We start from the raw sequence: 14327 nt of genomic DNA, 5'->3' as shown, positions 1-14327 counted from the left end.
AGTGGCATCTGCTCACTATGTTCCAGACTTGACTCACACTGTAAATTCCTAACAGACCAGCAGGACATCATTTTCAGCTGAATGTTTTCCACAGCTTAATGTCCATTTCTTCCAATCACCCATTAACAACAATCCAGTGTGGACCCTTCAAATGCTAAGCACACAGAGCTGGACCGTGATGTGCCTGGCTGCACTTGTGAGGGCCTCCTCCCTTTCACTGCCAGTTCATGTTAACTCACAGTTCATACTTGTTTCATGAGTGTGTGCATGTCAAGGTTGGTAAAAATCAAAGTGTGAGTGACTGAGTGTAGATTGAGGACTCTGACGACTCTACTCCTCCACTTAGGATTCACGAAATCATCCAATAGACAGACGAGTCCGAACAAACCGATCCAGACTTGGATTGGATTTATTTTGACATTCTTCCTCTAGCTGGTTCTCAAGACTGCCTGATCATTCCTCTCTCGGTATTTCAAATAAACCCATCTCCGAGCCGTTCCTCAAATAAGCAGGGCAGGACCCGGCGATGCACCTCTTTAAAACCAGATTAGGTTGCTAAACTCAAATACAGTGGGAAAAGAGTCATGAGAAGGAACTGAATAGAGAAACTGAGGTGGAAGGTCTGAAGCAGTTATAAAAATCTGTCAAGAGATTTAGAAATAGCCTTGGTCGCTCAAATAAGGTCAAAGTCTTCAAGTATCCATCCAACTCTTGCTCCTGGGAACATAAAATCCCTTTATTTATGACGTCATTCCTTACGTTATTCAATGGGCAAGCAGGCATGGACGGTATTCTTGAAGGGTCAAGTTCCTCTCTCAGAAAAGAGTGACTACTGGAGTGAACCACAAAGTGGATGTCAGTGAAAACACTTGTCCCGGTGTTGTGATTTCTCTCACCCAGGACAACAGTTTTATGTTTTCTGCTCTCACCAAACATCTCACTATGATATACAGTCGATCCGTGCATCATGTACATCCTTGCAGTACAATAAGACTCCCAATATGTATTTTGTCTATGACATCTGGAACATTACAAACTCAGATCGGTCATGTGCTGTGCATGGTACGTCACAAAAATGACTAAATCAGAGTGCCATATTGTTCACTAAATGTGCACAGGAGGAAATCCTGGCTAAAAGCCTTTGTTTAAAAAAATTTCAGCATTTCAATTACTAAGTGTGCCAGCTGCAGTGGTGAATGGGACTAATTGCTTGTGCACTGATCCTTGCAAGGGACTGCTTGCAGCACAAATTATTTTTTAAAGATTTTCTGATTAAAAAAAACAAAACAGTGGGGCCTAAATTGCACTAAGTATGCAGATTGGCTAACATCAGAATAACATGTGCACAATGACAATGTTAACATGCTGATGTTTAGCATGTTAGCATCGTAACATTTGTCAATTAGCTCAAAACACAAAGTACAGCTGAGGCTGATAGGAACGCCATTAGTGTTGCAAGTTTATGGTCATAAATCAAAGTATTGGACAAAAAACATTTCAACATAATGGTGGTGCTAGATCAGAGATTACCAAAGTTATTGCAATTAATTCAAGAGGGACATGAATGTGTGTACCAGATTTCATGGCAATCCATCCAATAGCTGTCAATACCTTTCACTCAAACATTAGGACACATCCACTGGGAACCATGAATGTTTGTATAAGATTTTGTGAGATTTCACAAAGTAAGTGAACATGTTTGACCTGCTGGTGATGCTACATGAAAAGTCAGGGAGTCACAAAAGTTATCGGGATTCATCCTCTGGGAACCATGAATGTCATCCATCCAATATATGTTTTCAGTCTGGATCAAAGTGGTGGACCGACCATAGAGCATACATGGAGCAACAGTAGCAGTGTGGCTAAAAACAGATTTAAAGACTTGACTTGGGATTGGACTTTAGACTTTAGAACCAAGACTTATGTGACTTTTAAAACAAGTTTGTCCCAGTTCTGCCTATTGGACACACTAGTATGGGACACTGCAAAGGCATAAGAGGACGGAGAGAAATCAGGAAAGGAGGAATCTCAAAAAAAAGACGCTCTTTGTCCCAAAGAGTTTCACATCTTTTCAGAATACAGAGAACTTGATGTGCCACAGCCTGCAGACCTGCCTACTACATTCCACTGAAGCCTACAAACTCTATTTTGCCATTCAGCTGATTGGCAGTCACTGTCAGTTAGTTGAGAAAGCTATAGAGAGAAAAAGCTATAGAGTCTAAGCTAGATATCTCCAGGGCCTCATTATAAGCCTCCTTCGCCAGCAGCTCAGACTCTCATGTCTGAGTGCCCAGGAGTAGCAAGAGGGCCCACTTCATCAGAGGCAGCCAGGGATACATACTTCCTCCACCAGGTCTGTTCAGGGCTGAATACGTCTTTGTGAAGCATGATATACTGTAGTAGTGACAGCCTGCCTCAAATCCGTTTACAATGAAGGGCAAAACTCTCCCTGTAGTTTCTGATTCGGCTTTAATCCCAGACAGCACCACACCTTCATCTCATAATTACCCAAAAGGAAATACACAGGGATTGTATCAGTTTGGGTAGGAATTAAGGGAAAGGCAGGGAGAACGCCCATACTGTGCAGACCCTGACAGCCATCCAGATGCTGGATTATACAGCTAGAAAGTGGAATTGAAGACAGGCTGGGGCAGATTCTGGGTCTGGCACATTTATGTTGCGTCAGATGTAATAAGGGTTACTAAATCAGGATTACTTGTACCCCAAGTTATACTTATGCAGTTATCATGGGTTATGTGCATTATAGAGTAGCTCATTTAATTTGAGAAATTTGATTAACAAATATATCTCCATATTTAGTCAGCTGTAACACTTGTGTACATTGTATTATGTGATTGAGATTGGATAAACAGTTAAAATAGACAGGTAAAAGTAATGGATGAACGGTTGAAATAACTGTTATGGATGAATGAAATTGATAGCTTAATGTAGTGAATAAATGGTTGAAATACTCAGATAAAAGAACTATATAAATTGTAGAATGAGTTAGCCAGAAATAATAGATAAATGGTTGAAATAGCTAAAACTAATGCGTGAATTATTGAAATTGTTAGCGGAAAATAATGGATAAATGTTTGAGTTAATGAAAAATAAAGAACAAATTTTTGAAATAGCCAAAAATAATGGATAAATGGTTGAAATACAATATATAGGTTAAGTAAGGGATAAATGGTTGATGTCTAGTAGTAGGATGATGCAAACTTGACCATACCAACCAAGTCATTGACTGTTTAAATGTGTGAAAATATTATAGTAACAATATCCACTTAATTAACAGTATTATATATCATTAAATTTCAAATCATTTCAAATAAACACATTTGGAAGATGAGGGGCAGTGCTGATGAAGAGGTATTTGAGTTCATCTGACAGTCACACCAGACAAAAGAAAAAAAACGGTTGGAAACTGTTGCAGTACGGTAACAAGTCGTGTTTGAAGACTAGTGAACCTGAACAATAATGCTAACACTGATTTGATTTATTCACCTGTTAGACATTAGGGAAGAAATAAAAACAAAAAAGTGAAGGTTTTCTTTTGCAGAGAGACAACTTAACGCATTCAAAGCACAACTTTTGGAATTTAGTTTCAAACTTGATTTAATTTAAAAAATTAAATGAACAATACATTTCCTTAATTATCTGAACAGCAGTTAGAACACACGACAGTATAATTAGGAAGCAGAGAATACATTTCTAATCTTTTGTAAATACCAGAAAACTGAAATAAAAATTCAAAAATAAAGGCACACGCAACATCCAACGATATGGAGATGAACATAAAAATAAGCAACTACAAGCTAGTTTGATTTTAGTGACAATATCCATGAAGAGCTACTGGATGCTTTTGTCTTCAGAGACTGGGATCAAGAGACTATAATGGTTCTTTTAACAGTGCTCTAGTTGAAATGTGTCGGAAACTTATCCCTTGACATTTTTATCTTTGTTATACGAGGATGGTGAGGGGCTATTTATTAACAGTATTCATTTAAAAGTGACAGTTTGAACACTTTGTTTTAAATGTCCGTGAAACAAAAAGAGATGCAGAAAAACTACTTTTTTTAATTAGTGGGGAAAAATGCTTTTTATTCCATTAATATTTATATGACCTTTTAATCATTTCTTGTTTCTATATCAGACGTCTTATCAGTGCTTCCTTGGTGTTGATGTATCTTTAAAAAGCACTCTACAGAGCAAACCAACAACCAAATCGACACAACAGCCAAAAAAAATGAGTACTTTATTTCAAACTGCTGCAACAGGGGCACTAAAAACAATCTGCAGAGAAACACACAGCCCCCCCCCACCCACCCACCCAGAGTTAAACTCACTTCGATAGAAAATATTCTCATTTAAAAGTCATGAATAAAATGAAAGCACAAGAGAACATATGGTGGACGAAATGATTTTTGGAACACAGCGTTATGTAGCTTTGTCCAGCCAACAGAGAGAGAGAAGAAAAAAAAAAAAAAAAAAAAGGAACACTTATTAGATTATAAGAGCACAGTTTGGTGCGGCTTTCCAACCTTTTCAAAAAATAGAACATTTCATGAACTTTCAGGAATAAATAGAAAAAAAAAAAAAAAAAAAAAAAAAAAAGGACACCGCCCTGCCCCCACCAAATAACAGAAAAGAAAGGAAAACAAAAAAACCCAAAAACATTAAAATCTCTGTTTTACAGTTTCAACTGTGACATTTTGAGATTATGGGGTGTGCAGAAAAAAAAAAAAAAAAAAAAAAAATAGACTAATAGATTTCCAGAGAAAAATGGTGCCGACATACATTAATCAACATAAACACACATGAACACTCACCACACGCCTGTGGAGTCAGTCACTGTCTGTCTCTCTCTCTCTCACACACACACACACACAACTCACACACACACACACACACACACACACACACACACACACACACACACGACAAAGCACACTGTGGCTACTTGATTAACTTGACTGACTTGATTTCACGACACACCGATAAACTGACAGTGCAAAATTTTTAGACGGCTGCAGAAAACTAAAAATTAAGAGCAACACCAACAGGACAAACTTTCAGACATTTTGTACAGTTCTTAAATGAATTCAGTGTTGGATCTGCTTTTCTTTCTTTCTTTTCTTTCTTTCTTTTTTTTTTTGTTGTTGGAATGAAGCTCCAGAGAAGCTGATTGGGGGGAAAAAAGAACAATATTTTTTGGATTCAGCACTCAGAAGATTAAAAAAAAAAAAAAAAAAGCCTTTACACAACTATTAGTTATTTTAAGATTAATGTAATTTCTACCTTCTTTGTATTAACCCTTCATCAAACACATTCTTAAAAAAAAAATGTTTAAAACAATAACAGGTTAACTACATAAAACACTCTGGAGCACCATTTTCATAAACATGAGAATTGAGACAGGATTATGATCCGAGAACAAAAAAAAATTAGAAGCCAAAAAAGTTGATTCTGGCCGTTCTAAAGGCAGCGATCTTGACTGGTGGCACTAAGTTTGGACTTAAATGTAGACACGAGTCAATCCAGTCAACCGACTACAGTGCATTTTTGAAGGTGTTTTTTTTTTCATCTACGGGGGGTGGGGGGGTTATAATGAATGACCTCTGACCTCCTGTGGCGGGGCAGGTCAGGTCACACTGGTCCACTACACCTGTACGATGTGAAATGCTTACTTTCCAATGTGTGTGAATTCTCTCAGGAAATAGGTAGAGAAACAAAAAGAGAGAGCGCTCTATTCGCAGGCTTTCCCTTCCCCCTGTAGGTTTCTCGTCCCGCAAGGCTAGTCGAGTGTTATTGACGACACTCGGGGGGTTTTTTGTACGGTACCTCACAGTCCTTTGGGTTTGTCAAGAGTTCTCAAAGACTCAGAAGAAGTTTCCTGAAATGAATCCAGTCACAGGATATGGAAGGATATTGAACAGTCTGTTAACTGGATAGAAGGAGTTACAGAGTTCCTGCTCCTGTTGCTTTGTCTGTTTTGCTTTTTTGTTGTTGTCGTTGTTGTTGTTGTTTTTTGTTTTTTTTTCCTACTTCACCATTCGGCATCCCCAATGGCTTTGGAGAAGACATAGTCTCTCCCGTTCAGATTCATGATCCCGTCCTTCAGGTGGAATTTCCATTTGTTCTTACTTCTGTGAATCTGAGGAGTAAAGAGAAGGAAATGAGTGTTGTGGGCGTCAAGGACAGATGGACAATGTTTCAGCTTACAGTGGACAGAGTCACTAATGTCTTTAGCCTATGCACACACAGACTCTAGAGCACTGGAATATTGAGCAGTGTTCACTTACAGTTCTTTATTAGCACTGAATTAGCATCAAAAAGAGTTGCAATACATTAAGAAATATGAAATAACTTTAAGAGGCATTAGGAACATCCTATCCTTCAGTCTGCCACAGCTTTTACAGTGGAACGGTATGATATAAGTTATAACTTGGAACAACTTATAAATATTTATAAATATTTCCTTTATTAAGTTGAAATTACATTCATGTTTTATTTAACTCTTGTGTAGTAAATCTGCGGTGGGTTTTTATTCATATTAACACATTTTCTCCCTGGTTGTCACCACAAATACTGCTATTTTATGATGATGATGCTGAATAAAAACAAACTCATTTTCAGCGACTCCAAATTGCCCGTAGGTGTAAATGTCAAAATGTGTGTCTACATCTTGATATTACATAATAAAAAGGAGTTAGATGTACATAAAACCCCACATGCTCTGGATCAACAGATAGAAGGGAATTAAAAATCTGGCACCAGGGTTTACCTTAGTGGGCGTAATGTCGGCTCCAGCAGGTAAAAGTATCAACAGCCAAAATGTCCGGTGAGAAATATGCCGATAAATAAATAAATTCATTAATAGCATATTAAATAGCCTAATGTTGTGTGAGTATGTTGCCGAGACAACTTAAATATAAACTTATGTTATGCTAAAGTTTGTTTTGCATCTACTGTTAAGACATTAAAAGATTCGCTGAGTGTTTGATCAGGTGTTAGCGTGGCAACAGTCCTGCGCTTTGGCTCCACAGCGGTTAACACGACTTTGAAAAGTCTTACCGCTTTCTCTCAGGTAACGTTACATCTAGCACTGGCACAGCCCGGAGCTCCACGGTTAAATAACATGTAATTGATCAGTAGGAGGTTTAACTTTTTCCCCGGCCCCGGTGAGAGGTGGGCTCAGGGAGACTGTGGCAGGTGGGGGGTGGGGTGGTGGCAGAGCTGCAGCTGCCCGCATAGCTGCATTAAGCTGACAAGGCTATTTGTTTTATTTTATTGTTGTAGCCTATATGCTCAGCTCCCAAAGTTTGTGAAGAGTTCATTCAGCTGACTACTTTTAACAAAATACATTTGTTGGATCATAGGATTTGTGGTTTATTGCTGTTTAAATGTAGGCTATTATATGACTATATATAAAATATGTCTGGTAGTTGTTCCATATGGCTGGAATTCTGAAATTTAACGGCAATAATGGCCGTCAAAAAAAAAAGTCTAGTGTAAAATCTGTTTGGCACTTGAATATTTACACAAGCAGGTTGAGTAAGTAAGTAAGTAAGTTATTTCGGTTATTCTCTCACAGAGTAGGTCATTTCCTACCTTGTCATACTGGCACACCACTACATTGTCTGTATCAAACAGCTCCTGGTCCTCCTCATCGCTGACATCATCCCCGCTGTTCAGAGGCTCCTGGCAAGGAAAAAACACACACAAGTTGAATAAGGTTAAATGTTCTGGAAGCTGGTCTATACGACGTGATGAGCACACACTGGCTCTCTGTGCCGAGTTGACCCACCCTCTTGATTCAGAGAGACACACTAGGGGAAGATACATTATTTATTATCCAAAGAGACGACACTCACCCATTAAGGCCATTTACAATTCACTGTACTGAGTCTGACAACAAGCAGCACCGCAGAACAGCTGCTGTAAAACTGTTCTGTGTCTGTTTGACTTCACATTTAACTGTTTGGGCTCACCTCCTCCACCTGCCCGTCCTCTCCCCCGTCCTTGTCTTTCTCCTCCTCGTCGTCTTCGTCATACTCCTCCTCCTCATCCTCGTCCTCTTCTGAGGAGGTGTCTCCGGCTCCGTCCACCTGCAGCATCATGGGAGGCTGCTGTGCCTGAGGCTGGGCTTGAGCCTGAGCCTGGGCCTGCTGCGCCTGGGGCTGCTGTTGGGCCTGTGGTGCAGCTGCACCCTGGGCCTGCTGAATCTGCTGGACCTGAGCTGCTGCTGCTGCTGCTGCTGCCGCCTGACCGGGCTGCGGCGCCATAGCTGCCTGCATCACCTAACGGGAGAAGGAGCGCAGGAAAAGAATAGAGACGTTTATACCGTGCTGGATTTAGGCTGTGTTTCAACTTTAAGGTGCAGAAAACTCAAAACCAAGGTCCTAGAAATACCAACATTAACTGCAATGCATAACAGTTGCCAATTGTTTTGTTACCAGACAATTTATTAAATAAAACTCAAAACTTGTCATATAGTCATAAGTGCTAACCTGTGTACCGCCTTGGACTTTGTTTCCTGCTAAGACGATCTGCTGCGGCTGGATGATGACTCCTGTTTGCTGGGGCAGGCCTCCCTGCAGAGGAGCCAGGACCTGGACAGACAATCGACAGAGGAACTCAGTTTATAGCAGTTAACAGTCTTGTTGGGAGGTTTTTTTTAATGGATTTACATCTTAAAATGCCAAAAAGTTCTTTTATTATCTCAGTTGTCTTATCAGTCCAACTGCCATGCAGTATTGCCGTATTATTGAGAAAGCTGAATGCTGGATCATTATGTAGTTATGATGCATTGAACTGTATTTTACTATTATGGGTCTGTGTGAGGAGGTCACTGATAGCAGGGGTCACGTCACAGATTAGGTTTCTTTGGGTGGGGGTGGGGGGGGGGGTTACACTACATTACAGACAAGCAGTCAGTGTCCTCTTGATGTTTTTCAAGGCATTTCATTTCACATCCTTCAAGCTAATTTTTCCACAAGTTGGTTCTAACGCCAGAAGACCCACAGCTATGCAGCCAAACAGCTTCATTTAATAAATCATGAACAGATTATGGACTGATCAGATACAGGATGAACTGTTGGGTGTCTATCCTCAAGACCAAGATAAACACAGTGGACACATTTTCACTCCTTAAATCAAATCTAGGTGTCCCGAGCTGACCTACATACCTGTTGTATGACCGGGGCCTGCACGCCACCGGGCTGCATTTGCTGCTGCAGGAGGATCTGCTGCTGAGGCTGCTGGATGATGTACTGAGTCCCGTTGGGGGCGCGGACAACCTGCAGGATCTGACCTGAGAGACCACAAAACGGAAAGTTATTAGTGTTATTGTGAATGAGCGTGCATTTCCTGTAGCTGTGGCTTAATATGACTATTCAGCAGCATTTTGGCACAGAAATATAAGACCGAATGTGCAGAAATGTGTGTGTTTTACCTTGGCTGGTGATGAGCTGTTGGTATGGGGAGACCCCTGTAGGCAAAGCAAGGGTTGCCGCGGTAGCTGCTGCACTCTAGTGGAGGAAAAGAGAAACATGCATATAAGAGTGTCTGAGGGGAAGTGAGGGACACACACTTATGCACACACACACACACACACACACAAACATTAAGTCCTGAGGCAAGATAATATATCCGAATATAGCCTAAAGTAAGTCATTTTAGGATTCAATAATGTGGAAAACAATACTGTTACAGGTCTAAAGGTTGTCACGGTGTAAATGCCCTCTAAAATTATTAAACATACACACTGGCTTGAGTACACACACGCGCAGGTGTTTATGGCTTAAGTACATTTCTCACGAGAGATTTAAATGTTCCTGTGGCTGATGTGATAAAAGCAGTGTCTATTTATTTGCATTCCTTCATTTTATCTGCCAAATTTGATGGTAAAAAGGTTAGAAATCTGCAAGTGAAGCTTTAAAAAAAGAGGAAGGAAAAAAAAACACAATTAACTACAATGGCACAGATTCAAGCCTTGACACTAACACATGGCTTGCCAAACAGAGGGGGGGGGGGGGTACAAAAGGAAGGAAAATGTGACACTCCATTGTGTGAAAAATGATGAAGGAAAAGGTGTGTTTGTCAATGTGTGTATGAGACTCAACAGGAGCTCATAAGAGGATGTAATGTTCCCAGTTTTATCTAAACTATAATCAAGGCTCTTACTACAACTCCCTGGAGGTCTTAACACTCCTCTCTACCTTCCCGTGTCCTCCTGACCCTCCATATATCTGTTATTAGACCATCCTGCTCTGAGGGAAAAAGCCCGCAGAGACACTTAAAGATCCTTGATTGTCTATACTGAAAGATTTTTGTCATGTTGGAGTAGTAATCTCTCGCTTTAAGCCATTCCAGACTGGCCTCATTGTCCTGTCCTGTGCTGTGTATGCCCGAGACAGTACTGGAACACCCAAACCACCTTTATTTTTGGACAAAGCCAGCCTTTTATGATCTAGTCTCGGTCTTTTTGTTCCATATAAAACATGTCATTATACTTTTGAGCTTTTTAAACCATTGTGCTGTAAACTTAAAATATATATATAGAGGAGAATAAAAAAGATATTCTTAGTAGTATGTTCATTTTATTACCTCTATTCAACCCCCATAATAATAAAAGGGAACAATGTCCCTCTTTTCAAGGTCTTCTCCTATTGTTTTTAGACAGACTGGGGCCTTATTTTCAAAATTCAACCAAAAATAAGCAAAAAACAAACAAACAAGAGAACGTGTGAAATGGCTGAGCGAGAACACAAACGAATGGCAATTCATGGACCGGAGCTTCCCTCGTGTCCAATTCATTGTTAATGTCAGGTGGTAAGATATAAAGAAGATAGGTCGTATGACTGGTGGTAGGCCACTTATGTAGACTTATTCAAACTACTCTGTACTACTACTTTACTTGTTTTGACAAACATGCGAGAGAAAACGAACATTAAACGAACACATCTGGAGTTGCGGTGAGTGTGTTTTAACCCAACCGCAATATCTGGCAGCAGTCTACACAACGGCGAATTTTATTTAGTTTGGAGTAAACCGCCAACCTCAGTAAGTAAAGGAGTCACAAAGTATATGAATGAATAAATGACAGGAGTCTGTGTGAGACTGTCTATATACAGTGGAGGTCTGTTTTCCTCGTACTGATGCAAAATCCCAGACTACAATTGTACTGCTTCTGTTCATTTTATGCGTTACATATCCACTTACCATCCCCGTTGCACTCATGTGCTGTAGAATCTTGGAATCCTGAACAATGACTTGCTGCTGGGGAGCTGCGGAGAGAAACATGTTCAGGTTATACTATAATATGCTCCAGTACTACTCATAATACCCTCAGTGGAAAATGATGTTAAATGAGTGGAGCAAATAGATCTGTGAACACTGAGTTGGTTGAATAATTTAACCTTAAATTGGGCTCTAGAAATCTAATTCTCAGGTAGACTATAAATTGGGCAAAATTATTTCTATTTTATGTCTTAATTGTTCTATTAAACCAACCTTGCTGCTGTTGGGGGGGCAAGATGACTTGCTGGGTCTGCGCTTGCTGGGTAACTTGCTGGACCTGTTGGACAGGCTGAACCTGCTGTTGTTGTTGCTGCTGTTGCTGAGCGGCCTGCAGGGCTGCCTGTTCCTCAGTATGGAAGCCCTCCACTGCCTTGGACTGCAACAGTTTGTTCTCCCATAGCTGAAACATCAGGCAGAAACAAAAGTGGTAGAAAAAGCACCATTTGTTAGTCTGGAAGTGGATTGTTATTATTGTTCCAACATGGAGAAACCCATGTTGGAACAATAATAATAATATTTTGTGACGTACCCCTTTTCCATCCAGGACATTGTTACAATGATCTACTTCGTTATTATAAAGGGGAAGTTCTCATATGAGTCGCTGACAGATGGGAAATACAAACAAAAGCTTAAAACCAGCTGTTACTATGAGACGAGGATGAAGTACACCTCCACACACTTCCGCTCAGGTTTTTTTTTTATTTTTTTTTATTTCCCCTGTTATGGTCGCACACAGGAACAACCCTGCTGAGGTCAGTTACCGTTTTCAGCTCCAGGAGCACTTGCTCATCCACTCCCTCGTCCAGGAACAGCTCTCGCACCTCGTTGATCACATCCTCAATCACAGACTTGTATAGTTTAGGCTATGAGGGAGCAAGCACAAAAAAAAAAGGAAAGGAAACACATTTTGATTACATAAGTGTATGCTGCAGAACACCTATTAATTTAGATGATAAGTATAACAAATGCCTGGTATTATAAATAATTTACCCACCGGTATTTACTTTAACAAAGATAATGGCTTGTGGAATTCAGAAATATATTTATTAGACAGAGATCAGTATAAAAAAGTGCTTTAGACGTCTGCTGTTAGAACAGCAGCAAAACATTTATAACAAACCATGTCAGATATGACAATACATTCAATTTTACCATGCCAAATAAGCATAAATTGGAATTTTATGGTAACATCTGATGAATAGCTGTTGTATATAGCAAGCTAAAGTGCTATAACTGCTCCATGCAATATAATCCCCTTGATTTCAGCTGCAACTGCAAGAACTGTGTTGCTTTTTTTTAATGCTAATCTTTATGAACCATGTCTATATATTTATGTATGTAAATGTCTGTCTGTCTCGACCAACAAGCTAGATGCTCTTCGTGGGATACGGTGGCACGCATGGCGCACACAAACAACAGATGTACACCGGTTAAAACGTCTAACAACAGCCGACATTTCGGCAAGAGAAGAAAGCGGAGCGACACACACACGCAGGCCGCCGCCGCCACCAACAACACCACCACCACCACCAACACCAACGCTACCGCCACCGCCGCTCACTGCACTGCATTGTCCCCGATGTCCGCAGGACGGACCTCGGTCTCTCCTTCCCTCCCCCTCCTCGGCCCTGTCTGCTCCTCCACTATTTAAAGCACAGTCTGGTGTTTATATGTAGAGCCGGTGACGTAGCGTCGAGTAGCACCTTCCCATCCCGGGCAGTCTATATTAGAGAGCCAATATGGCTGTATAAAACCCAGGCAGCGCAAAGGAGGAGGGCCAGAAGCGAAGAGAGGGGAGACGTGGAAGCCATTTTACGGAGCGGCAAACTGCGCGCTCGGACAGCCTCGCACGTTGAACAATTTGTGGCGGAATGTGGAGGATATAATTTTTTTTTTCTTCTATCTCGGGTGTTAATATCGTCTAAGTGATCAGATTTGACTAAGCAGTATAGCCTTATCGGTGGGGAGCAGGACTAAATTGTAATGAGATGGTGGTAAAAGTGGTGGTTTTGGGGATGGCTAGCCTGCCTTCTGGTCGTGGAATGGTGGACAATGATGAGGCAGTTGGCTGAACGTTTTTTGAGAATTGAAAAGACGACTTTTCGGCTGCGGAGACTTTATATTTTCAAGAAAAAAAATTATATATTTATATATAAACTAAATTCATTCGCAGTGGATGATGGCAAGGTGCTTTGCGTACATTTGTACTAGTATGCAAAATAGCCATTTATCTTACATTTACCATTTGTCCCTGTTACTCACTCGTCTCTACACAAGCAACGACTCAATCTTTGACTAAATAAACATCACATATCCATAAATCCATATATTAAAGTCAATTTAGCTTCACACATTTAAGTCAGAAGCCTCTGAGACACTAAAATGAACCAACTAACTGCCAACACATGAAAGCTTTAACCTGACAAACAGCCCATACAACTTAAAAAAAAATGCATTCTCATCACTAAATATTAATTTCTGCACCAGTTTCACCTTTTTCTCCTTCCTGATTTATAAAAAAAGGCAACACAGCTCCTCTAACGTAGCTTAAACGTTGCTCATGCCAGATGGATTCATCTGGAAGAACTAGGTTAGTTTCGAAAACTGATTAAAATGGCCGATTAAATGAACTTAAGTTTGCATTTTATTGGATATAACAGTGAAGTGTTGGCAAAAGCAGACTCTCATTTTACTGCAGTAAGTAAAACCAGCTCGTCGACAGCTTTCCATTAACTTTACCCACATTTTCCCCCGCTGACAATCCTTAGAGATTGATCCTTACCACTGGGTTCGAGTTAGCCGAGCTCGCCATTATACGCGTAGTGTAAAAACCACACGGAAATAGGCGAGAAATAGAGCCAAAAATTACGAAAAACGGTTTAAAACAACTGGGAACGATATTTTAAAACAGCCGGCATCACTTTTGTAAATAAAACACAGTTTTTGCGGTCTTATTTACAATCCCGGGCTGCGACTCCCCAGCCGTCCTCCTTCCGTCGTTGTCCTGCTTTATATACTGAGCG

At 40.4% G+C, this 14327-nt stretch overlaps 1 protein-coding gene across 2 annotated transcripts; it reads right to left on the bottom strand.

The window, feature by feature from the left end:
• Window positions 1-4691: 4691 nt before the first annotated feature.
• Window positions 4692-14327, bottom strand: gtf2a1 (general transcription factor IIA, 1). 2 transcript variants are annotated; one of them, XR_010924423.1, is made up of 11 exons: window positions 14087-14327; window positions 12066-12167; window positions 11518-11704; window positions 11227-11291; window positions 9458-9533; window positions 9192-9316; window positions 8514-8615; window positions 7995-8303; window positions 7615-7704; window positions 4927-6157; window positions 4692-4893 (listed from the first exon to the last, which is right to left on the bottom strand). XR_010924423.1 is itself a non-coding variant. In XM_067572334.1 (10 exons), exons 1-10 carry the CDS (start codon window positions 14114-14116, stop codon window positions 6050-6052), a joined length of 1194 nt encoding a protein of 397 aa, XP_067428435.1. In that variant the 5' UTR covers window positions 14117-14327; the 3' UTR covers window positions 4692-6049. The 2 variants fall into 2 exon arrangements, 1 of the variants encoding a protein (XP_067428435.1); XM_067572334.1 differs by having other exon boundaries at window positions 4692-6157.

Source organism: Thunnus thynnus, chromosome 18, assembly GCF_963924715.1.
Source record: "Thunnus thynnus chromosome 18, fThuThy2.1, whole genome shotgun sequence".
In the NCBI taxonomy this organism is placed as follows: Eukaryota; Metazoa; Chordata; class Actinopteri; order Scombriformes; family Scombridae; genus Thunnus; species Thunnus thynnus.
The sequence above is the reverse complement of the archived record's forward strand: the minus strand, read 5'-3'. Positions and strand labels throughout refer to the sequence as shown.

Excerpts from the sequence above, each read along its gene's own strand:
- gtf2a1 (XM_067572334.1), bottom strand. The coding sequence starts at position 14,116 with ATGGCGAGCTCGGCTAACTCGAACCCAGTG. Across the intron at positions 12,168-14,086 it reads CGGCTAACTCGAACCCAGTG|CCTAAACTATACAAGTCTGT; the intron begins GTAAGGATCAAT and ends GCTCCCTCATAG. Across the intron at positions 9,534-11,226 it reads ACATGAGTGCAACGGGGATG|AGTGCAGCAGCTACCGCGGC; the intron begins GTAAGTGGATAT and ends TTCCTCCACTAG.